This window comes from Hippopotamus amphibius, chromosome 3 (genome assembly GCF_030028045.1).
Source record: "Hippopotamus amphibius kiboko isolate mHipAmp2 chromosome 3, mHipAmp2.hap2, whole genome shotgun sequence".
NCBI classification, from domain to species: Eukaryota; Metazoa; Chordata; class Mammalia; order Artiodactyla; family Hippopotamidae; genus Hippopotamus; species Hippopotamus amphibius.
Genome location: NC_080188.1, coordinates 43,282,088 through 43,307,335, shown reverse-complemented (window position 1 = coordinate 43,307,335; position 25,248 = coordinate 43,282,088). Strand labels below are relative to the sequence as shown.

General features: G+C 39.0%; 1 protein-coding gene and 1 pseudogene across 3 annotated transcripts; one reads left to right on the top strand and one right to left on the bottom strand.

Annotated features, from left to right (window-relative positions):
- The first annotated feature begins 2,693 nt into the window (after positions 1 to 2,693).
- On the top strand, positions 2,694 to 24,828 carry GRSF1 (G-rich RNA sequence binding factor 1). Of its 3 annotated transcripts, none has more exons than XM_057725449.1 (10): positions 2,694 to 2,732; positions 12,158 to 12,314; positions 13,390 to 13,545; positions 13,944 to 14,087; positions 15,038 to 15,173; positions 17,086 to 17,270; positions 18,189 to 18,310; positions 19,987 to 20,122; positions 22,408 to 22,483; positions 23,444 to 24,828. In XM_057725449.1, exons 1-9 carry the CDS (start codon positions 2,709 to 2,711, stop codon positions 22,455 to 22,457), a joined length of 1,110 nt encoding a protein of 369 aa, XP_057581432.1. In that variant the 5' UTR covers positions 2,694 to 2,708; the 3' UTR covers positions 22,458 to 22,483; positions 23,444 to 24,828. The 3 variants fall into 3 exon arrangements, with proteins under 3 accessions (XP_057581432.1, XP_057581431.1, XP_057581433.1); XM_057725448.1 differs by lacking the exon at positions 2,694 to 2,732 and adding an exon at positions 9,221 to 9,665; XM_057725450.1 differs by lacking the exon at positions 2,694 to 2,732 and adding an exon at positions 9,883 to 9,948.
- LOC130847968 (peptidyl-prolyl cis-trans isomerase FKBP1A-like) lies at positions 21,337 to 22,200 on the bottom strand (annotated as a pseudogene).
- Positions 24,829 to 25,248: the final 420 nt, after the last annotated feature.

Here is a 25,248-nt window from a genome sequence, read left to right as displayed (position 1 = left end):
TTTGCTAATCTTTTTTTTTTTTTTAATTTTCATTTTGCTAATCTTTATCAGTTCCTTCAAGATCCAACTTTATTTTCAACTGTCTTGACATGGTTTTGACCCATAAGAATGTGAAATTGTCCCTCTTTTGAAGTCCAGTGGTATCCTGATATATCTCATTATCACAGTAGATGCAATGTGTTGCAGTTGATTTTCTTATCCATCTTTCTTACTAAATTGTGAGAGCCTTGAAAGTAGAGACTACTTTCATTATATATTTCTCGGTATCTAATACAAAAAATGCATTAATAAATATTTCTGGAATTAATGACTCTCAGAATAGATTACTCCTAACTCTGATCTAGAGGCAGATTCATGGTTGGCCTTCAGGATAACTGTCACCAATAGAAATTGTAATGACTGGAAAAAACTGTGTGTGTGAAAGGGGAGGGCTATTGAAATACAGTCCAGCATACAAATTCTGAATGGAGAGTAGACCTAGAAGCTCAAAAAGGTGTCCATGAAATTGGAAGAATGGAATAGGAATGGAGTTGGTTGAACTGCAGTTACTTTCTTGAGTTTTTCCAGGGATAGTTCTTGTGATAGCTTAGACTACAACTATCCCATGTTCTACAGAATTCTTTTTTCTTTTTTGGCTGTGTTGGGTCTTTGTTGCTGTGCGCAGGCTTTTCTAATTGTGGTGAGTGGGGGCTACTCTTCGTTGTGGTGCGTGTGTTTCTCAGTGCATTGGCTTCTCTTGTTGCAGAGCATGGGCTCTAGGCTCATGGGCTTCAGTAGTTGCAGCATGGGGGCTCAGTAGTTGTGGCACACGGGCTTAGTTGCTCCGTGGCATGTGGGATCTTCCCGGACTAGGGATTGAACCCATGTTCCCAGCATTGGCAGGAGGCTTCTTAACCACTGTGCCACCAGGGAAGTCCCAACTATCCCATGTTTTTATTTGAAGAAAAATACCTAGAAAGCAGGCCCTATGGATTAGTTAACTCTTTTTTTCTCCTTGAAATCTTGAGGATTAACTTGCGATTATAATAATAGATGGAATAATTAATTTTGTGTAAATGAAGTATAACAAGTGATCATAGTAAAATTACATACTAGGTGAATCATTTCACCTGCAACCCTACAAATGATAACAGTATTGTATTTGCTCAAGTGACTTCAATATAAATTAGGTACTATATGTGTACTTAACAGCAGCTTCTAATAAGTGATTTTTATAAATGGAGGCTACAAATACAGTCAAATTAAAAATACATGTGAAGATTATTTTAAAATACAGGTTTATATTTTTACTAGAAAAATGTGCTATCCAATGTCCAATTTACCATTGGCTTTTTCATTTTTGTTACTTCTTGATCAAACAGAAATGTGACTTATAAAACCAGCATTATATTCCTTAACCCACACACAAATACACACACACTCATATGTATGTATGGTACAAATAGGTGGGTATGTAGGTAGAGAAATAGACAGAAGGATTTTATGATACAGACCCTTGTTTTATAAATAAATGTAGTTGGGAAAACAAACTAAATATATAAGAAATAGGTACTTCTGGAAGTGGGATGAATTGGAAGATTGGGATTGACATATATACACTACCATGTATAAAATAGATAACTTCTGAAAACTTACTGTATAGCACAGGGAACTCTACTAGGTGCTCTGTGGTGACCTAAATGGGAAGGAAATCCAAAAAAAGAGGGGATATATGTATACATATAGCTGATTCATTTTGCCATACAGCAAAAACTGACCCAACAGTGTAAAGCAACTATACTCCAATTAAAAGGAAGGAAGGAAGGGAGGGAGGGAGGGAGGGAGGGAGGGAGGAAGGAAGGAAGGAAGGAAGGAAGGAAGGAAGGAAGGAAGGAAGGAAGGAAAAAGAAATAGGTACTTCCAAAATCTTTTTGCAGTGATGACTCTCAATCCTCTGATGTCCTTCAGACCAGCAGAGTATATATATCTGCTCTAGACCCTAGGACATGCTGCTTGAACAGGTCTCTTAGAGCTTAGCTTTCAGCTTGGTGTTTTCTAATTCGATAGAATTTATTTCGAAGGAAATTTTATTTTCCTGGGGAGGAAGCTGGCTTAAATTGTTGGATACATTATTAACAAATAAACATTGAGGTGCCTATTTGCCAGTTATATTTCAATTTAAAAAATAAATATATACTGAGGTGGGATCAGAGGGAAGAAACAGAATTAAAATACAAGAATAACCATTTCCTTAAACAATGTCTAAGAAAATAATAATAGTCACCACTTATTAATTTTTTCCTATGTGCCAGGTAACTCACAACTCTGTGGTAGTTAATATTATCTTTATTTTTTAATCTAGGAAAACAAAGCTCAGAGAGATTAAGTAATGACCAAAGTCATATAGCTCAACAGTGACAGGAGTTTATCAGACTGTCTGACTCTGAAGTCTTGTTTTCCCCATATAAGCTGTTGTTAAAGAGGGAAAAAATTATTCTTCCAAATATCATAAGAGATTTTCCTTTCTTTCATGCTTTTTTTCTCCGGTGTCCTTTGTTCCTTGTGACATAGGAGCTTATTTGTTTATTGTGCTTCCTTTTCCTTTTGCTCTCAATTTAGAAACACACTGTCTTCAGGACATCCTTTCACAGCAGGTGGAAAACTTGTCAAAATCCCAAGTACAGCAGAATTACCAAATTTAAAAATGATGAAACACCGCACAGACCATCATGGCAAGGGTACACAAGAAACAGGTAACATATCTGAGAAGAACTGGATGACTGGAGGCCAGTGGTTAGAGGCAAACCTTACTCTGTGTGTGTGTGTGTGTGGGGGGTGATGTGTGCACATGCTTGTACATGTATGTATATATAATCTTGCACGGCTTGACTTTTTTTTTAAACACTAAGTTCCTGCATTACCCATTTTAAAAAGATTATTCAGAATAAGACCTATTAACAAAGGCTTCTTGGTTATTTTGTGTCTTGTGTGTGTAGGTTGATTCTCAGAGCCTTGGCTCTGGTCGCACCATAGCTTTTGCCCTCCTAGGAAAAGCTAGTTGATGTGACTACTTCTCGGTTTCTGACTAGTCAAAAGCACTACCACCTAATCTTTGTTAAGTATGGCCAGAGGATGCCATAGCCCATCATCCACTTTCCATACATCCTCAGCGTGAGCTGTACACAGTAGTACTGACTCAGCACCCATAGAAAATTCAATTTTGTGACTGCCTCATACATCTTGGAGTAAATCAGTTCCTTGTGGTAATCATGTTGACATTGTATTCTGAGAATTCCCTCAGGAATCTAGTTCAGGTTTCCAGTTTTGCCCATTTAAAAATATCTGCCATGGGAAAAAATGAACTACTAATATGAAATAATCTTTTATTTTATTTTTTTAAGAACTTTTATTGAGATACAGTTGACTGCATACAAAGTGTACAATTTGATATTTTTTTCCTATTAGTAATGTATATATGGCAATCCCAATCTCCCAATTCATTCCCAATCCTGTTATTTTTTTAATTACCATTTCTTGACAGTGTTTTTCATTTAGACAACGAATCAGCTACTCTCCTAGATACCTACTGAGCTTGTTAAAATTAAATACTTTAATTTTAACAAGCTCATTTTATTCATTTTTTTCTTCTGTACTCTATTATTTTTTAAATTAATTTTTATTGGAGTATAGTTGCTTTACAATATTGTGTTATTTTCTTGCTGTACAGCAAAATGAATCAGTCATATGTATACATATATCCACTCTTTTTTAGAGTTCCTTCCCATTTAGGTCACCACAGAGCATTGAGTAGAGTTCCCTTTGCTATACAGTAGGTTCTCATTAGTTATCTATTTCATACATAGTAGTCTATATATGTCAGTCTCAATCTCCCAATTCATTCCACCCACCCTTCCCCCCCTTGGTGTCCATACATTTGTTCTCTACGTCTGTATCTCTATTTCTGCCTTGCAAACAGGCTCATCTGTACCAATTTTCTAGATTCCACATATACGTGTTAATATACAATATTTGTTTTCCTCTTTATGACTTACTTCACTCTATATGACAGTCCTCAGTCCATCCATGTCTCTACAAATGACCCGATTTTGTTCCTTTTTATGCTGAGTAATATTCCGTTGTATTTATATAGGTACCGCCTCTTCTTTATCCATTCCTCTGTCAATGGACATTTAGGTTGCTTCCATGTCCTGGCTATTGTAAATAGTGCTGCAATGAACATTGGGGTGCATGCATCCTTCCAAATTATGGTTTTCTCCAGATAAATGCCTAGGAGTCGGATTGCTGGGTCATATGGTAGCTCTATTTTTACTTTTTTAAGGAACCTCCATACTGTTCTCCATAGTGGCTGTACCAATTTACATTCCTACCAACAGTGCAAGAGGGTTCCCTTTTCTCCACACCCTCTCCAGCATTTATTGTTTGGAGATTTTTTTTGATGATGGCCATTCTGACCAGTGTGAGGTGATACCTCATTGTAGTTTTGATTTGCATTTCTCTAATAATTAGTGATGTTGAGCATCTTTTCATGTGTTTGTTGGCCATCTGTATGTCTTCTTTGGAGAAATGTCTATTTAGGTCTTCCCCCCATTTTTTGATTTTTTTTTTTTTTATTGAGCTACATAAGCTGTTTGTAAATTTTGGAGATTAATCCCTTGTCAGTTGCTTTGTTTGCAAATATTTCCTCTCATTCTGAGGGTTGTCTTTTTGTTTTATGGTTTCCTTTGCTATGCAAAAGTTTTTAATTAACAAGCTAATTTTAATAAGCAGAAAAAGCTGCAGTATTTAGAGGTTTATTGGTCTGTTATGTGTCAGCCATAAATATTATGATTATTATTTTTATTCCATCACAAAAGCGTTATCCAAATGCAATCTATGGGAGAGAGAAAAATTGGTTAGCATGGACTTGTTAATAGTGAATATAGATCAAATGACAAAGCTAGCCCAAGAAACACATCACTGCAGCAAAAACAAATCTTTGAACTTATGGATCCAGTGGACCAATTTTTCTTGTCAGATAAAAGGATGAAGCAGTGATAGTGGTGACAAAATGCACCTCTTTGTCTTTCCTTGGAAGTAACTGGTAGCTTCAATTCCTGAAGTTCTCTTGTATCTACTCAACGTAATAAACTTCTTCCTTTCATCTTGGATGATGAATAGCACCTTAATCACAGGTTACACAAATGGGCACCCTTTCTTTATGGTACTTGACTTCAATTCCTTTTCCTTTTGCCACCCCAGGCTTATTGACATCCACGGTTCATGATTTTTTGTTTCTTTCAAATGCAAAGGCAGCTGTGGGGTGGGATCCTTTGAGATTAACTCAACCTCATTGCATATCAGAAGAAAAGTATATTCACCTTTAAGAATTGAGGGGCACGGACAATAAAATGAGTTCCTTCATTTATTTATTAGTAATTAGAATAACTGTCCCCTTCCAGCTCCTTTCCCAGCTCCTAATTATGTGTTCTTTAGAGCCAGGAGGGCTTCTTTTGAATATTCTTTCCGAGCGATGGGAGGCAGTCGATTTTCTCCTTCCTTCTCATTTCTCTCCCCCAAATCCAGTGTTTCTTTCCATCAATTTAGACTACATAGTTCTACCTCAGGAATTCTTGTCAGAGAAGCAGGCTGACACTCTGTCAGTGCTACTCTGTATTTAGTACTGTAATAAGTGCTAAATGACCATACTAGAAGAACAATATGCTTTATGATTAACTTATCATACGAAAGGTGGAGAGGTGGAGGAGCTTTCTCCTACTTAAAGCTAATCTCTGCATCTGAGATTTGATGCCTCTCCTTTCACATTTCTAGAACCCACACACCGATTATGCCTATTTTCTTCTGGTTATTAATTAAATTTTTATCACCTGAATCCTTTCCCACCATCATTTCAACATGCTTTACTCTCATTGAATCTAACCCAAGCAAAACAAAACAAATCCCACTTTTGACCTATACTTCCTTTACTGCCTTATCCTTTTCTCACCTACAAAATCAAACTCATTTTGCACTTCTATCTCCATTTCCTCACCTCTGCTTTTTTTTCTGGCCTCTGCCCTCATCCCCCAAACAATTGTGGTAATTGAAACCTTCCCATATCACTAAATCCAAGACTTTTTTCCTGTTCTCATCTCTCTTGATGGGTAAGTACTGAACTTAGTAAGGACTTGACACAGTTGAACACTACCTATTTCCTTCCAGAAACATTCTGTTGGCTTTCCTTAATTTACTCTTAACTCTCTTGCTGCTCCTTTCTCTCCTTTTGTAAGTTTATTTTCCTCTACAGGGCATTCGGTGTTATAGTACCTCAAGCCTTGTTTCTAGGCCTTCTTCTCTTCTCTTTCTAAACTTAGTCGTAGCAATCTCATTCAACCAGCAGCTTCATTTATACTAACAACTCCCCAATGAACATTTCTAGGACAAACTTCTATGGCTTAACCCCAAATGGGGTTGATCTGCTTCCATTACATCTATATTGAATTCTGAACTTTCCCAAGAATAAAAAGTCATAGCCATTCATCCCCCCAAATTCTAAATAACAATAAAATAACAGAAAACACTATCCTCCCTTTCTAATCTAGCCTCAAATTCTGTTGATTCTACCTCCTAAAAAATCTTTCAAATCTTCCTTCTTCTCTGTATCTCCATTGTCACAACCCTACTCAAAAAGTCTCTCAATGTAATTTTTTTTTGGTCCAAGAGAGTCTTTTTATTTCTATAATAAAATTTAGCACTAAAGAGGACTAGTTATAGCTATTTGGGTTTAAGATAGTATTTATTAACACAACTTTTAAAATCTGGTGTTCCATAAGTTGTTAGTTTCAATTTACAAATTTTGCTAGTCTCTCTTTATATAATCTATATATATGTCTAAATATCATTTTGATATGTAGTCTGTAAAATTATTATTATATCTCTGAATGCACAGAGCATAGCACAGTGCCTGGAACTCAAAAGGCACTTAGGGGTGGTGGGATGAATTGGGAGATTGGGATTGACATATATATACAAATTTACTAAATCTCAGAATAAAAGAATTTTACAAAGGGAAAAATATAAAGTTCATTGATATTGAAAAAAAAGAACAAAAAAGCCCCACTTAATAAGTGTTTGTTAGATGAATAAGTGTTCAAAGTTAATTTCTTTGCTATTTTCTTCCAAGTTCCTCTAAGTAAAATCTAAAGCTTTCCATTTTGGTAAGTAAGTGTTATTCCTATTATAATCTGTAAGATTTCACTCTATGGATTTAGGTTTCTAAGCCACTCAGAATTATACAATATGGATGATGGTTTTGGCTATTCAGAAGATGAAGACAAGAGTAAATATGGGCAGTATCCCTAACATGTCCACAAATTGTGATTTGTGGTAGTGATAATCTGTTATGAAGGGCTAACCCGTTTTCCTTCTTGAATGGGAGATTAAGAAAAAAACAATCTCTAGGATTCCTAAATCTTGCATAAGTTCCCTTCTCTTTGATATTCCAGGTCCATAGAGCCAAGCCAATCAGGTTTTTTCCTGTTCTTCACTTTTTTTTGGTGCAGAAAGGGTTTTCTAGGAAATACTGAACTTTGCTTTCCCTAAAAGTAGACCAGAGTAAACAAACTTTAAATGCAATAATCTTGAATACTTTAAACTAGCTGTTAAAAATGAGACAACAGGTCCAAAATGGAGTCACATGCTAAGCCCCACATCACCAAACCTAATTACACTTTGGGCTTTCACAGAAACGGAATCTTAAACTAGTCAATCATAAATTACGCGATCAGCACTAGTGTGGTAATCTTCCTGTTAGACCCTAACTACACAGTAAAGGAAAGCGACCTTCACATAAGCAATCCACTTTTTGCTAGTATGATTTCCTTGTCCTGCCCTCTTCTACCTATAAAAGTCTTTCATTTTATATAGTTTCTGGGAGCTCCTTTTTACCTGCTAGAGGGGATGCTGCCCAATTCCTGAATTGTTGAATAAAGCCAATAATATCTTTAAATTTTACTCAGTTGCATTTTTTTAATGTAACTAATCTGAATGTCATTTTTTCCATTTGTCATTATCAGTTTAAGATGAATACGGAAAAGGGTGATTGACATGATTTTGGGGGTTTGCTTTAAAATATTCCAGAAAAGAATGTTTGGGGTGTGGTGGTGAAGAGAGATGAAACAAGAATGAAAAATGTTGATAATTTCTGAAATTCTATAAGTTTATTGTACTTTTCTTTGAGATTTTCCACAATAAAAGGTTTTAAAATTTTAGCTTTTCCTATTTTTAACTCTCCGAACTTCCTTTTGTCTGGAGAAGCGTCCTGGCCACAGGAGGGGGAAAACTGCACAACCATTCCTTCGCAAACCTCTGTCTGTCTATTCTTGACTACACCAAATCCTCAGGAGAGGCTTTAATCTTTGTTACAGGTTTCACCTGCTATCCGAAAGCAGCGTGTTCCTATGAAACCTTTGGAAGCCAAAATGGCATGAAGTGAGGAAGCAATTACCGTAGAGCACATCTTGCTAAGGAGATAAAGCACAGATGTTCAAAGACACAGTTCAAAGCTATGGCAGGGAGATGCTGAGTACAGTTTCCCAAGAGGGAGCTTGATGATGCCACCGCAGCCTCTACCACGGCTGCTGCAAAACAATTGCTGACTGCTATTTTTAATTTTCGCCTTTTCCCGTAAAAGTAAAAATCGCATTTGTTTCTACTAGCAAAAATAGGTACTAATGTAAGTTTTCGGTAAAAGCGAAGTGGCCTGAACTTTCCAACAGCGGAAGAATACCCCTATACGTTATTAGCATAAAACAAGTATCAACAGATTTCATTTTAAAGCAAAGAAAGTTGGCTTTCCGCACATAACCCAAGCGGGGGCGGGGGCGGGGTCGTTATTAAATCTCCGCGAGTATTATCCTACCCTCTTTTTATAACCAGAGCATCACAATTCCTTCCAGAAACGGCCCTTTTCCCCCTCACGTCACAAGACGGGGGAGAAAGTGCCGGGCGTCGGCATACCGCCGTTCCAGGGCTCAGCCCTCCAGCGCAGGAAGCCTCAGCGTCTTCGGGCCTCAATTTCCATCGCGTGAAAGAAGAGCCGGGCGATCGCACCGGCCCCCCGCCCCTCCCGGCCCGCCGGAAGCCCCGCCCCGAGGGCGGAGACTGGGCGGAGCAGCGCGCTCTCCTCCACCTCCTCGCGACTCGCTGCTGCCCCCGGTGTCGGCGGCGCATGTGCCCGGCAACCCCTCCCCGCCCTGGATTCCACTTCCTCCCCGCTCGCGCTGCAGCCGCAGCAGCCTTCAGGCCCCGCGCCGCCTCCGGAGTCCATGGCCGGGACGCGCTGGGTGCTCGGGGCGCTGCTCCGGGGCTGCGGCTGCAACTGCAGCAGCTGCCGACGCACCGGCGCCGCCTGTCTGCCTTTCTACTCGGCTGCCGGCGCATTTCCCTCGGGAGTCTCGGGCCGTCGCCGCCTGCTGCTGCTGCTCGGGGCCGCCGCGGCCGCCGCCTCTCACACGCGCGGCCTCCAGACCGGGCCTGTGCCGGTCGGGAGGCTGGCGGGGCCTCCTCCCGCTGCCGCCTCCGCCGCCGCTGCGGCCGCCGCCTCCTACCCGGCCCTGCGCGCCCCTCTGCTGCCGCAGTCGCTGGCGGCGGCCGCGGCGGCGGCGGGCCCGGCGCGGGGCTACAGCCAGGTACGTGGGCGCTGAGGGGGGCCGCGCGCACGCGCCCCGCGCCCCTCCTCGTGCGCTCCGCGTGCGCGCCTGGGGACCCGCGGCACGCGCCGCACCCCCCCCCCCCACCGTCCGTTCCCACCCCCGCCCGCCCAGGTCCTCCTATTGGGCCCCAGAACAAGGGACGCTCTCCCAGGCCTCGGGTTTTCTCCTCGTTTTGTTCTCCTCTCGAGTCTACGGTCGGTTGGGCAGTGTAAGTGTGGCTGGGGGTGAATGTTGAGGCCTTGTTTCCCGCCGGCCCATGGTAGGTTTTGTGAGGCTGTTGTCGCCCCCACCGCGCATCCCGGTCGCTCTCCGCCCGCTGATCGTGAAGTTGGGAGGCTGGACCCGCGGAGGGTTGGGACTTTCCGTGCCGCCAGAGCGCTAGGCCCGGGCGGCCCTTGGCGCGCCTCGCGGCCCGCTGCTGCGAAGGTTCACGCACACACTTGCGTGGGCTGGGTTCGTGGGGAAGGAGGCTGGTCCCCAGCGTTGTCCGCTCTCGTGTCCCTTGAGAAAGGCGGGCTGCCCCAGTTACTGAAGGTCACCTCTACACCTTCACTCCAACTGACGGAAGGTCCTTTGGGACCATGGGTCACCGCCGATGGGAAGGACAGTTTGGAGACTATGATATTGGGGGAGGTGGACCGAGGAGAGGAGGCGTCTGGGGCTGAGGCCATGGTTTGGGGACCCAGGAGTGAGTTTACAGTTTGGGGGGTTTTTTGGGGGGGGGGGGTTGAGTCAGTGTGTGCTTTAAGTACTCACGTTGCAAATATTTTGTGGAAGCTCTCTTTTTGCTTGTTACGTGGCATCTGGGCAGTGTCAGCACACTTTTTGACTACCGTGTTCCTGATGCCTTGGGTCCTATTTATCTTAATTCAATTTGTGCTTCTCTTTGAACTTAAGGAAACTGGGAAGCTAATCAGCATGGCTGCTGTCTGCCAGTGGCTGAGCTAATTGATTTGAATCCTGGCCCAATACTTTCTGTTGCCTTTTTCTGTAAAAGCTTGCGATGCGTATGGAACTTGGGGAAAATGAGGAATGTTGCTTTTATTAAAAACCAAAACCGATACCAAAAAAACTAAGTCTCTGTGACTTGGCTACTCTACTTGATTATTTCTTTCTGTGAATGTGACTAGCATAATGATATCTGTTGAGCCTCTACTAGTACTGTGCTTACTTTTATTATTGATTCCATAAAATTATGTGTAAATCTTCATGAAAGTGGTGGGAATATACAAAGGAGTGAAATATCTTTCTCCTTAGCCCAATAGAGTGCAAGTCATTTGACTTAAAGCCTGAGTTGTCTTCCCATGTTGATAATTGTAGTGCTTGTTGCATTCTTCTTAAATATGTAATAGGCCTCTGCTAGAGGTTTGCATTTATCATTGGCTCCTTAAAATTAGACATAAGTCTTCGTGTAAATGGTAGGATGGTACAGAGAAATCGATTTTCTTAGCCTAGTAGAGTGCAAGTCTTAAAACCTGAGTTGCCTTCCTGGCTGTGGTTGTGGTGCTTGTTGGAATCTTATTACATTCCAGTTTTTGTTTAGTGTTGTAAAATAGAGTTCTTTGGGTGTGTCTCAGGCTCCTGTTAGCTCACACTACTGCTGTTGCCTTTTATGCTTTTTCCCTTATTCAGTTGGTCTGACATACCAGTTGACAGATTAATCTTTCCAAGCATCCTGCTGTCTTGTGGATTTACACACTCCTAAATGTCTTTTATTAGCTCCCCTTTGCCTACCAGGTTAAGGACACACACTGAGCTTAACACTCAATCCCTCTGCTATGTGGTACCCAGGTTTTTTTGCCAGCTCATCTTCTTTGGCTTCTAATTGTACCCTACAGTTTAGCCAAATGGAATTATTGTTGTTTTCCAAATGGACTTATGTTCATACTGTTTCTTCCCCTCACTTCTCAAACTGGAATGCCTATCCTTTATATATTGCTCTGAATTCTAGCCTTCCTTCAAGGCTCGTTTCATATCATATCCTGATTCTTCTGTTGGTGCTCTGTTTTGAATTTGTATAATATCTTGTATCTTAATTATAGCACTTAAAGCATCTTGTTTTGTGTGCTTGTCTTAGTCTGGATGGTAAGCTTTTTGAGATGAGGGCATAATTATGGTGTACTGTGATTAGGGACACATATTTGTCAAATTGAAGGGACCCCTCTTGCCCTGCCTTAACTAAAACACTGTTATGAGGTAAACTTTGGGACTGATGAATTTAAAAACAAGCCTGGAATAAAATTTATGTCCTGCGAAACCATTAGGCTATACGTGCTTGTTGCTTTAGAATGTACAGTTTAAGCCAAAACAAGATGAGTTAGATTTGTGAATTTTAATTCTTGCCTCTGAAATACTAATTGTCCCCAAAGAATAATATCCAGAGTATTAATTAGTAGAAATAAACTTAGAAAGTTTTCTAAGTAGATTATTTAAGAAATATTTCTACATTTCTTCATTTCTCTTGGAAGGAGTCCAAAACTACCTACCTGGAAGACCTTCCACCTCTCCCTGAGTATGAATTGCCTCCATCCAAGTTAGGAGAGGAAGTGGATGATGTTTATCTCATTCGAGCTCAAGGGTTACCGTGGTCGTGCACTGTAGAAGATGTGCTAAGCTTTTTCTCAGGTATATTTTATGTATGCTTTGAATATGTAATTTCATCTGAGTAAAAGGTAGTCCCGTAAAATCCAAGTTAGGCTACGCTGTAGACATCTTATTTGATGGATAGGAACTGTCTCATTGTGGTTGGTTACATATACATAGTGACATCATGTGTATCATTTGTCATATATACCAGGTTTAAATACCTTGAATACAGCAAAAATTTTAATGTTAAGACTTAGTGATGCAAAACCAGTTTTCTCTGAAGTTTTAATATGTACATAACAAAAGGCAAAACCTGTTAATGGGAATATGTTAGTGAGAATACAGGTTGAGTAGCTTTTTATGTAATACATACATTTAGAATATACGGTCACTTAGCAGGTGACATAATTCCCTTAATAACGTGTTTGAAGGTTTATGCATCAGTGGTTAGTTTTAAGTTTCTATATCTGACTGTGATTTTTAATTTTCCTCCCTCATAAGAGGCTTTTAGAAGGTGCTGCTTTAAATATTATAAAACAGTGTAATACAATATTAAGTACCTAATATGCACTGTGTGGATCAAGCAGTTTATAAAGCCACTTACATCTTCAACTTGCTCCCAGTGTAAGTAGTGGGTAGTGTGGGGAAGTCTTTCTTTGGTAATGAAAAGAGGCAAAAGTTAAATTATGTTGCAAAATTATTCTTATAGGAGATATATTAGAGTTCCTATGGATATGATCATAACAAAAGAAGACACTTATGCATAAACCTAACCATATTTTAATTCCTTAAGTGATTTGAAACTGATTGTAGAAGCATTTGCAAGAACATACTATGCTTTGTGTTGAGCCTAGCCTGATATGCCGTTTAATGATCAGGAGGTCATAAGCTTTTGTGCTAATATTTGCTTATCTTTTCCACGTGGAACATTTTAGAGACTACCACCTCATTAGCATTTGGATGGCTTTGGTAATGGGGGTTTGTGTAAGGAAAATGACAGGCATTTTGAATATTGCTTTTTTTGTTTTTGGAAGATTGCAAATTCTAGTGACTTGTATGATTGATCTAAAACTTTGATTTCTGGTTTTAATTGATTTTACTCACATACTTTCAGACTGCAGAATTCGCAATGGTGAGAATGGAATCCACTTCCTCTTAAATAGAGATGGGAAACGAAGGGGTGATGCCTTAATTGAAATGGAGTCGGAGCAGGATGTGCAAAAAGCCTTAGAAAAACACCGCATGTACATGGGGCAGCGGTATGTGGAAGGTACGTGAAGTCATGTTGTAGCTTCTCAGGATCATTACATTAGATTGTACTTTTCAAGGCAGTTTCATTTGATCCTGTGTTAGATATTATGAATAGTGAAGTAGTTAGGTATAATGAATAACCCCTCTCCAGAGTGTGAAAATGAAGCACAGAAATAATCTCAGTTTCTTATCTATAAAATGAGGATGTTGACCAAATTTACCTCAGAAGTTGTGATGTTACAGCTGGCCCATAGTAGATATTTCATAAATATCATTTATTATTTTCTTCAGAAAAGTACATAAGGTTAAAAATACTAATTTTTAGATTCTTGGATAACCCACCCTGTGCGATTATTTTTTTAATGGTTTCTTCCTTTGTTATGTAATTTTACATACCTTTTGTGCTCTTTTTCTTAGTATATGAGATAAACAATGAAGATGTGGATGCCTTAATGAAGAGCCTGCATGTTAAATCTACACCTGTGGTAAATGATGGCGTGGTTCGTTTGAGAGGACTTCCTTATAGTTGCAATGAGAAAGACATTATAGACTTCTTCGCAGGTGCTTTTCAGTTATATCATGTTTCGGGCCTCATATCTTTTCCCCCCATTGTTTCCTTCTTTATCTTAGGCGAACCTTTTCCTGGTAACTGCATGCAATCATATTAGGTTGTCTAGGGGAGAGCTCTTGACTTGGATTTCCAACATTTATAGCTTATATAAGTGTTTGACCTAAAACACTGATCTTTGGGGGGTGTCATATTTCAAAATAATTTCATGTGGAGATTTTTTTCACTACTGAGGAAAATACCCTCTCATAAGAGTGGCTATATTTGTCTAAAACAATAGTGATTTATATGATTTAAAAGCAATATCATCTAGGGAATTCCCTGGCGGGCCAGTGGTTAGGACTCTGTGCTTTCATTGCCGGTGCAGGTTCAGTTCCTGGTCAGGGAACTAAGATCCTGCAAGCCACACGGCACGGCCATTAAAAAAAAACAGCATTATCATCTAATTCTTAGCTGTAAAATATGCACCAGTAGCGATGTTAGTCTAAATCTCTATTTCCCCTACTAAATAATTAATGGCAAAAAAAAAAGAGAAAATTGTGTGTTTTATTTTATTTTATTTTATTTTTTTTTTTGGCACACGGGCTTAGTTGCTCCGTGGCATGTGGGATCTTCCTGGAGCAGGGATCGAACCCATGTCCTCTGCATTGGAAGGCGGATTCTTAACCACTGCGCCACCTAGGAAGCCCCCAAAATTGTGTGTTTTAGATGGACTGCTTGGACCCTAAATGTTCTGGGGATGTGTGAGTGTTTTTAGCTTTTGGCTGCATAATCATTTTCTTCCCATTAGGCATGTATGCACCTTTGGGACTGGCAAAATAGCCCCACAATTTTATTTATAAAAATTTAAAAAAATTCTTAGTATGTGAATGAATGTGTTAAGTCGAAGAATAAAATAGCTCCTGTTAGCAGCACTAATTTGTAATAATTTTGGACATCCTAGGACTGAATATAGTAGACATTACTTTTGTCATGGATTATAGAGGGAGAAGAAAAACAGGAGAAGCCTACGTGCAGTTTGAAGAACCAGAAATGGCCAACCAAGCCCTTTTGAAACACAGGGAAGAAATTGGCAACCGGTGAGTGAAGCAGATGCTGATGATGCAGAAGGATCGTATTGGCCAATACATTGGGTCATTTTGATGAATGCAGTATAACATGACTGTAAAATTACCTAAACACAGGAAACGTAGAGTAGTATGATGAGCTGTCGAATGCCTATCACTTAGATTAACAAATTGTTAACATTTGTTATATTTGCTGTGTGTTTTTTCAGTATACATCTTTAAAAAAAATATTTTTTTACGTGATCCCGATATTATTACATTTAACAAAATTAGCAGTAATTTCTTTTCTTGGGCCAGTCCGTAATCACGTTTTCCTGTTTATACCCAAAGTGTCTTTTTCCAGTTGCTTTTTTCTTTTTTTGCACCAGAATCTAGATATGGTCCATACATTGCATTTGATTGTTATACTTCCACTTCTCTTCAGTTAGAGTAAATCCCCTTCACTTCTATTTTTATCTTCCCTCCCCCTTTTTATTATTATTATTTTTTCTTTTGGCTGTGCTGAGTGGGTTGCAGGATATTAGTTCCCTGATCAGGGATTGAACCCAGGCCCATGGCAGTGAAAGCTCAGAGTCCTAAATCACTGGACCAACAGGGAATTCCCCTTTCCCCTTTTAACATGCAATTGGCTTTTGAAGAAATTGTCAGTTGTCCTGTACAGTGTCTCATATTCTATATTTATCCTTTTGCTTCCTCATGCTGTCACTTAACTTCTTTGTATCCTCTATTATTTCCTGAAAACTGGAAGTTAGAGCTAAAGTCTTGGATTGATTCAGGTTAACAGTTTTGATATGGATGCTCTATAGGCGATGCTGTATACTGCATATCACATCACATTAGGATACGCGTAGTGATGGGTTGGATTCATTTGTGTTGTTTGTTTTCTTTATTTTTATCTCTTTTGTTGTTTTATTCTTTTTTTGTGTGTTCATTTGTGTTTTAACTTTAACTTTGGAGGAGAACTCAAAAGTGTCAAATTTTAATTCATTGTCTTGCTGCTTTCTGGCCTTTCTTCTTCTCTGAAGTTTAAAAAATCCTTTCCAAAGTCATCACATTTCAGGATCTACTTATAGAATTGGTTCAAAAATCTTTATTAAAAAATTTTTAGTGAAAGTACACATGAAACACACATTACCCCCACCCCTCTTAATTTTCTTTCAGTACTCTTCGTATTTTCTTATAACTTGGAACATATCAATAATATGTTTTTATGTGGGAACATTAAGGCAGTGTATAAATCTCTTCAGTAAATTAAGGTATGTTGCACATCAAAGTCAGTAAATGCAAAGGATTTGTACAATTCAAGCTTAATAACCTAATTTGGAAAAACTTTGTTGAGAAAAAGAAAACTGGTTCCAGAAGCTTGGATATAATAGTTAGTTCCACAGCCAAACAGATAGCACGTTAGAATTGGCATTTAGTTCATGAATTCTCATTAGCCTCTTAGTGGAGTCCTGGGGGAGGTTAGCTCCTCATATACTGTGACTTTTAATATCTTAAACAGATATGATTAATTTTCACAGAATTGAATTGTAAGACTTCAAGAGATTGTTAATCAACTGTAAAAAATGAAACAAAGATTTTCTTACGAGATTCTTTTCATACACACTATTAATCTTTGTATGTTTGTCCTCATGAAGCAAAGCAGGATAGAAAACATTGTTAAAATGTACATGAAGAGAACTGTTATCTTGGAGAGGATTAAATCAGTGATCTGCTCTGTTGAGAGTACTTTTTCATGGGCTTACTTACTTTTAGTCTTGTCCATTCTTACTATGTCCATTCCTACTTTTTGCCCCACCTGTTATCTTTGAACACCTGTGTTTGTTAGCTATTGGAAATATTATATATGCATGTTTTATTTTAAAAGAGTTTTGCAGTTACTTGGTACCATTTGTGCCTGTTCACTTTTGCTTTGACATAGATATATAGAGATATTTCCAAGCAGAAGGAATGAAGTTCGAACGCATGTTGGTTCTCATAAGGGAAAGAAAATGACATCTTCTCCCACTGCTAAGTACATAACTGAGCCAGAAATGGTCTTTGAAGAACATGAAGTAAATGAGGATATCCGACCCATGACAGCTTTTGAAAGTGAGAAGGAAATAGGTAAGGGCTTGCCTCTTATTGAAACTCATTGGGTCTGCCTTGTATGTTTTGATATTTGTTAGAAAAATTTTTTTATGGCCATCTTGTATGAAATTGTAAGATTATAGGACAAAGGGAATTGAGTTAAATATTTAATACATCTTTGAGTGTACTATGTACTGTCAATACAGTCATCTCTCGGTATCCCCAGGTGATTGGTTCCAGGACGTACCATGGATACCAAAATCCATGAATACTCAAGCCCTATAGTCACCCCTCCATATCCAACGGGAGTTCCACATTCACAGATATGGAGGGTCGACTATACATGCAGAAAGTCTTAATTATTTCATAGGTTTTTTAAAATTTAATCATTTATGTAGATTCTGTGTCAAAAGCTCAGTTGCACATAGATAACAAAAAGAAGATATCCACATTTAAACTTAAGATGGGAAAAAGATGTGTGTGGAGAGCAGGGTTGTTGACTAAAGTAAGGAGTTTGGTGTGCCTCTCTAATTATTCCTTTGATTCTTAATCCCAAAGCAACATTTGGAATTTTTAAAGTTTAATAAATACATTTTAAGTTTGTGCCTAGGATTATCCTGTTACCATATTTATTCCTTTTTTTTTTTTTTAAGTGACTGTAACCCAGGGAATTTCTCTTGCCTTTATTCATTCGTAATCATTTTTCCTTCTCTCAGTTGGTAGAGAAAGATGCATTCTTTTGTAATCTGGTAATGGTTTGACACACTAAATCCTTACGAGTTAAATAGCAGAAATTTGAGATCATTTTGGCTTTTAAAATTGAGGCCCTCTTCCTTACTAGAGTATTTCAAGAGGAATTGGGGATTTTGACATAAAGGTCATTCGTAATTATAATCTGCTAATAACTCTTGAAGGTTTTATGCTCTTGATGGTGCTTTTTGTTCCACTTCTCAGAATTGCCCAAGGAGATGCCAGAAAAAATTCCAGAGGCTGTTGATTTGGGGACTACGTCTTCACTGCATTTTGTCCACATGAGAGGATTGCCTTTCCAAGCCAATGCCCAAGACATTATAAATGTGTGTGGCAGTAAGATATCCAATCTCAATAGCTTTGAACAAAAATTCTAAAGTTTTGAACTTCTGTTTGGGGAAGGTAGAGAAGAAAAATATAGTATTTCTGTAGTATCTTTGGACAGCAAAATGGCACCTCCACAATTGTGGAGGCTTGTTTTATTTTCTTTGGCTGAGAAGTATGGGTTTTATTACATTCTAAGGTCATATGTATAATGGATAATAGGATTTCATAGATGCAAAATAATATGGTATAGGTTTAGTATTCAGAGTAAAAAAGCTTGGTTTTTCTCTAAATTAGTTCAACCCATTCATTTTTGAGTTTAAGAAAAAGAGACTCAGCATTTGTCATAGGGCAGTTATATACTAGACACGAATCTAGTACTCCTAAATGCCTGGAGCTATCATTAGACCATATAGCCTTCTTACATCTAGCTTCTCTGATTTTTGAGAAGAGGAATTTTTAAAATATTTTCATTTTATGATATATACTATATGAAATGAAAAGATAAAATAACAAAGTCCTTATATATAAGCTTAAGGTAGATCCAAACCTAGAGTTTTCAAGTAGTAGTGGGGCCTCAAAATTGTCTTCATTATTTCAGAAAGCCTAATAGGAATCATATCTTTACCCAGATGAAGGTTGCACAGTCTCATTAAAGAATTGCTTTGGTTTGGAATATCAGCCACTCAGTGTGATGGCTCTGTTTAGGCAGTGCTGATTATTGGCTGCATGTCTGATTAAAACATGGTAAAAATGAATCATTAAGAAATGAAGTGTGGGCTTCCTAGGTGGCGCAGTGGTTAAGAATCCACCTGCCAGTGCAGGGGACACGGGTTCGATCCCTACTCCAGGAAGATCCCACATGCCGCGGAGCAACTAAGCCTGTGCACCACAACTGTTGAGCCTGTGTGACACAACTATTGAGCCCATGTGCTGCAACTACTGAAGTCCACGTGCCTAGAACCCGTGCTCTGCAACAAGAGAAGCCACGGCAATGAGCCTGCGCACCACAACGAAGAGTAGCCCCCACTTACCGCAACTAAAGCCCACGCACAGCAAAAAAGACCCAACACAGCCAATAAAATAAATAAATTAATTAATTAAAAAAGAAAAAAAGAAATGAAGTGTAAGGACTTCCCTGGTGGTCCAGTGGGTAAGACTCCACGCTGCCAATGCAGGGGGCCCTGGGTTTGATCCCTGGTCAGGAAACTGGATCCCACAGGCCGCAACTAAGAGTTCGCATGCCGCAACTAAAGATCCAGCATGCTGACACTAAGACCCAGTGCAGTCAAATAAATAAATATTTGTTTAAAAAAAGAAAAGAAAGGAAGTGTACTTGATGGACAGTTTTTAGAAAAGGGAAAGAATGTGTGTGGGATGAATAATAAAAGTGGTCATTACTGGTATAAAAAACAATTGATAACTATTTGTATATTATTGTATTGTATTTATAGTTTAAGTTCTCTGTGAACAGATACTTGAAATGTAACCTTGAGTTCTCAGAAGAGCCAGAAGAGGTTAGGAGATGTGTAACTATGTCGTTGCTTAAAGAGATTTCCTAAAAATAAATTTATCAGGTGTAAGGATCAAAGTCTGAAAGAACAATTCAGAGTCACCAGACATCTAGAAAGTGACCTAGTAACATTAATGTTCCTTTTGGCTTCCTTTGTTTGTTTAGTTTTTTGCTCCATTGAAGCCTGTTAGAATCACCATGGAATACAGTTCCAGTGGGAAGGCCACTGGAGAAGCTGATGTGCACTTCGATACCCATGAGGATGCTGTTGCAGCTATGCTCAAGGATCGGTCTCACGTTCGTAAGTGCTGCCCATGGTTTTTGTTGTCATTTTTGATGTCTGTCTTCATTTACAAATGCCTTTCTCTATTTTTGTGTGTGTGTGCGGTTCCCTGCCGCCGCCCTGAGAAAAACCATAATAAAGCACTTTTAGTGTAATAATAAAACTTGGAACTCATATGAGGAGAGGAGGTGGGGTAGGGGTTGGGGGAGTAGGCAGCAGTTTGCCTCACCAGATCACTACACAGGACAGCAAAGGGGTGAGGGGGTGGGAAGGAGAAGCCAGGAAACTCTGAGATCAGCAGGGGGAGCTGAGCATCGAAAAAACAGGAGATGCTGAAGCTGTGGTGACCAGCATCATCTTCTTAAGACAGCACTCAAGGATTTGTCACGATGGGTGGGCTTTCATGGGTGTTAAGTGTTTACAGACAGCTTTCAATTTAACTTTCAATTTAAATTCTTAAAATTCAGGAATTGGAGCTTGGATGGCTATGAGATTACAAAAGTCCTGAATATCCGTTAGAAAAACCACAGGATGGGGGAAAAAGTCAGATCATGAGGAAGGCTCCAGACGTCCCTGGTGGTCTGGGGACAGACACCTGTAGTGTCCAACATCTCAGTGAAAACGATCTGATTTCAAAAGGCAGGGGGTTAAGGGAAGGGTGGGGGTGGGTCAGTGGAGGCCAAGGTGCTCCCCTTCCCACTTTAGTATTGAGTAGGGCTTTTAATTCAACCTGAGGACATCTCTCAACTTGGAGAATAACTCAGCTCTCACAAGCGCCTCAGATCTGCTGTGGCTTTGCAGCACAGCAGCAAGAATGTTTAATATATAGCAGATAAAACTTTCATGTAAGAAAAGACAGATTCTTGCCCCCCACACACACACACCAATTTCTATTCTAGAGTTAACCCATTACTTGTGCTGTTAATACTTGACTAATACTTAAGTGGAAACCTAGATCGGAAGGACTGAAACTCAGTCTTCACCCCAAAATGAAAACAAACTAAAATGAGCAACTTGAGGTTTATGGCATATGGTTCAGGTCAACACACATACGAGGAGAAAGGGGAAGAGCAAAGCTGGTGACAGAACACATTCATCAGGGAAGATGCTTATACAAAGAGTAGTGGAACATCAGGAGAAGCTCTGTGTGGACTCACTGTGAGCATCTGGAGGCACCAGATCCTTCCATGGCACATCCAAGAATGAGGAACTCAGGCAGGAGGCCACTCCTGTCATTCCAGTTTTAGAAGCTGCACATCAAAGATGAGAGTGGCATTTGGTAGAATGTTGCCTGGGTGCTCAGTGGCATCATAGGCATAGTCTGGGGAGATAGCTTGGCTCTCTGACCCACGCTCATCTGGGCAACCCCTTCTTCCCAGCCTCAGATCACCTCCTGCTTGCCCAGCACAGACTTAAAGGGCTTGTTTCTGTCCCGAGAGGAGTTGAATTTCTTTCCATCTTCATGTATTCCTATGTAGTGCACCACACAGGCCTGGCTGTGCTTCGGGAAGGTGCACCTGTGTTCGGGTGAGATGGTCTCCACCTGTACTCCAAGTGGCGGTGAATGCTGGGTGGGCAGGCAAAGTGACCAAAAGCAGATCTGGGGGTAGTTCCACGGCTCTGCTTTGTCTGTTTTATTTTATTTTTTTTATAAATTTATTTATTTATTTATTTAATTAGCTGCGTTGGGTCTTCATTGCTGCACATGGGCTTTCTCTAGTTGCTGAGAGCGGGGGCTTCTCTTCATTGTAGGGCGCGGGCTCCTCATTGTAGTGGCTTCTCTTGTTGCAGAGCACGGGCTCTGGGCCTGTGGGCTTCAGTAGTTGCAACACATGGGCTCAATAGTTGTGGCTCACAGGCTCTGTAGTTGTGGTGCGCGGGCTTAGTTGCTCCGCGGCATGTGGAATCCTCCCAGAGCAGAGCTCGAACCCGTGTGCCTTGTATCGGGAGGCAGATTCTTAACCACTGCGGCACCTAGGAATTCCTTCTTTCTCTGTTTTAGAGTTTGCCCAGAAGTCTTCCTTGGGGAATTGTACTCTGTAAATACTATTAAATAAGTGTAAAAAAGCCAAACCATATATTATAATGAGAAGCATTTATGTCTGTTTATTATTCTGCATATTACTATCCAGAGTTAGGTAGGGTTTTTGTTTTGTTTTTGTTTTAATTTTGTTTTAGTTTTTAACTAAGGAAAGGATGGGGCACAGGGTTTGAGTTGCTCTCTAAACTATAAGAAAAATGGCTACAATATTAACTCTGCCTTTTTAACTTTTTAAAAATGGATCCTTTTTTGTCATTCTCAGACCATAGGTATATTGAATTGTTCCTGAACTCATGTCCAAAAGGAAAATAAGACTTCCAGGGATTCCAGACAATAAGGTAAATGTAAGAGGTGAAATAGTGGAAATTATTTTCAGTTGATAAATTAATCATTAACTCGTTTATAATATGGTTGAAAACCATTTTCTTTTTCATAAAGAGCAAACTAATCATGATAATTGAAGCCTCCCTATAAGGAATGAAATTCTCCTGGGAAGCAGAATTCATTATGCTCGTATAGTGGCTTTGAGTATTTTCCCCACTAAAATCTTTTTGTATCATTCCCAACATTCATCGTGCTATGTGCCTAAAAAGAACTGTTCACCTTTAGTAGCTATGTATTGTAATACACTGAAAATGTGCATCGTGTTAGCGTGTCGTCCTATAAAATTTACACGCATTTCCTCAGTTGTAAGATATTTTTAAGATATTTGAAACAGGATGTGTCATGGATTTATACACTTAATGTACCACTGCTTCTTTTCCAAAAATGGTGTTATGAAAATCGTTGTCCTAGGAAGCACATCAATTTCCTAGAGTTTTATTTGTGACAATCAACTAAATATACTTTGTTGTCCCTTCCCCATGCTGTGTGGTCTCTTTTTTCCTCGTAAAATCTTTTAATATAAGTATTTTTCTGCATGTAGTGGTGCATTCCTTTAAGACACTTAGCTGTAATGATTTCTTGAAAACCCATGGGGCATTTCTTTACTATAGTTGTCATAGGCTATTTTTGGATATAAAGTCCCACTATCTCATGGGACTTAAATATTTACATTAGCTAAAATCTATGTAAAATATATCCTGCACCCAACTCTGAAAACCTGCTATCTTCATACCAGGCTGCAAATACTAAAGCCTAACTAATTTTCTTCACCGTAGCTTAATTGGCTTGTCAGATAACTTGCAGTAAATCAGAAAAAAACAAAAGCTATTGATGGTAATTTTAAATAGTATGGGAATGTGTTCAACACTTTTTCATTTTGATTAAACATGCAACATTTTTTGTTTTGTTTTCAGGATGAAGCAAGAAGCATTTCATTTGCACATCTTGGACATGGGATCTAAAGTTCCAGTTTTTTAGCAGCAGCTGCTAGAGAAATGATTTGGGGGTTTTGGGTTAATTGCTTATAAGAAAAATTTCATAGTGGACTGTTTAGAAAGAAAAAGGAAAGATTCAGTTTGGGATTATAAAATAAACCACAAATTTAATTTTTTGTTTAAACTGTCTAGGATCTGATTAAAAAATCTGATCTTTATTTTATATGATTAAACAGTTTGTTTTCATAGATGATTTGTGACCCAGTGTAAAGACTGCATATTTTTATTCAACACTGTCCTTTAAAATCTTTCTCCCATTTCAAAAATGATCTATTTGAGGTTTTGTTTTTTGTCTATGAATTAAGAGCTGTGATGTAAAACTTTTCATGGACTAAAATACTGATTTATTTTAACCAAATACTCACCAAAGCAAGGAAAGGCTTCAGACCTTTGAACCATTGTGATTTTGCAGAATTGTTTTAATTTTAGTGTATATTTGATTACTTAGATAAGGGTAGGAATTTAAAAAAAAACAATCAAAACAAAAAATAAATGCCACAGGTTATTGAGTGTAAATTACAACAACTTGGCAGTTTTATGTCTTTAGAAATGGTTTGCCTTTCTAATCCTTGTGCTAAAGGCATTTAACATTGGTGCCTGTGTGATTAAGGAGGGAATTATCGTCTCAATGTAAAAGTTGTCTGACTGCGCCCCGGGTCCCCTCCCCCACCTTTTTTTGATTTTGGGGTAAACCTTAAGGTGTGTGTTAGTCTCAAAACTGTGGAGTGACATGTCATAACAGTCCTGACTGGTAAAGGACATTAATGGCTTCACTTGAATTTAAACCAGCTCTAGATAGGAAAAAATCTAAGTCTCCTCATTTGCTTTTTCCGTGGGGTAGCACATCCCATATTTTAGAACAAGTAGGGGTGCCTTGCGTAAATAAAAATAACATTTAATGTATAATTGTGTGAAAGGATTATGGTTAAAGCTGTATTTCTGTCACATCGTGGCAGTACTTTCTGCTTTAATATTAAAACAGCTTGTTATTTAAATATTGGATCAAAATGGCTGGCTTCAAAATGTAGTCATTAATAAACTAACTTCATGTGCACCTGTGTAGGAGAATCTAAGTCCTGTATATTTTCTTTGCCTTGTTCCTGTTCTTAGGGTGACGACTGTCACGTGGTTACCAGGAGATGCAATTCTAGTTCTTAAAATTGAATTAGCCCAGATTTCTGAAAGGTGATATCTGGAAGAGAGATTATGTCTTCTCTCACTTAATACATAACCATCTTTGGTTACCAGCTAAGATAGGAAATCACTGTACTGTAAGTAGTCAATAAATGAAGGCTTGCTTCAGGCTGAAGATTATCAAGAGTATTTATTTTAGAGTATGAGAATCAACCTAATATATTTTTATTACATCAAGTCCTGGTATATTGTAAGAACAAATGGTTAATTTTTAGTTGTGTTTGTTTTTATCATCCTATAAGAACATGATCCGGTCAACCATCTTTTAACATCTTCCTTATTACTACCTAGATAGAAATGTATTTTCATATGTGGTTGAATATACTGAGCTATGAGAACTGCTGACTAGCTATATGAGCTATTGGAATGTGATCTTTTCTCTCTCCCTTTAGCAGTAGGTATCTGATTTGCTGTGGGAAAAAAATCTGTGACGTTGATTAGAATCAGGGTTGGTGAGGAATTAATTCATTGGCAATTACTTTATTTTAAAGCTGTTGAGTTTCCCTTGCACATCTCTTGGAGAAGAATGA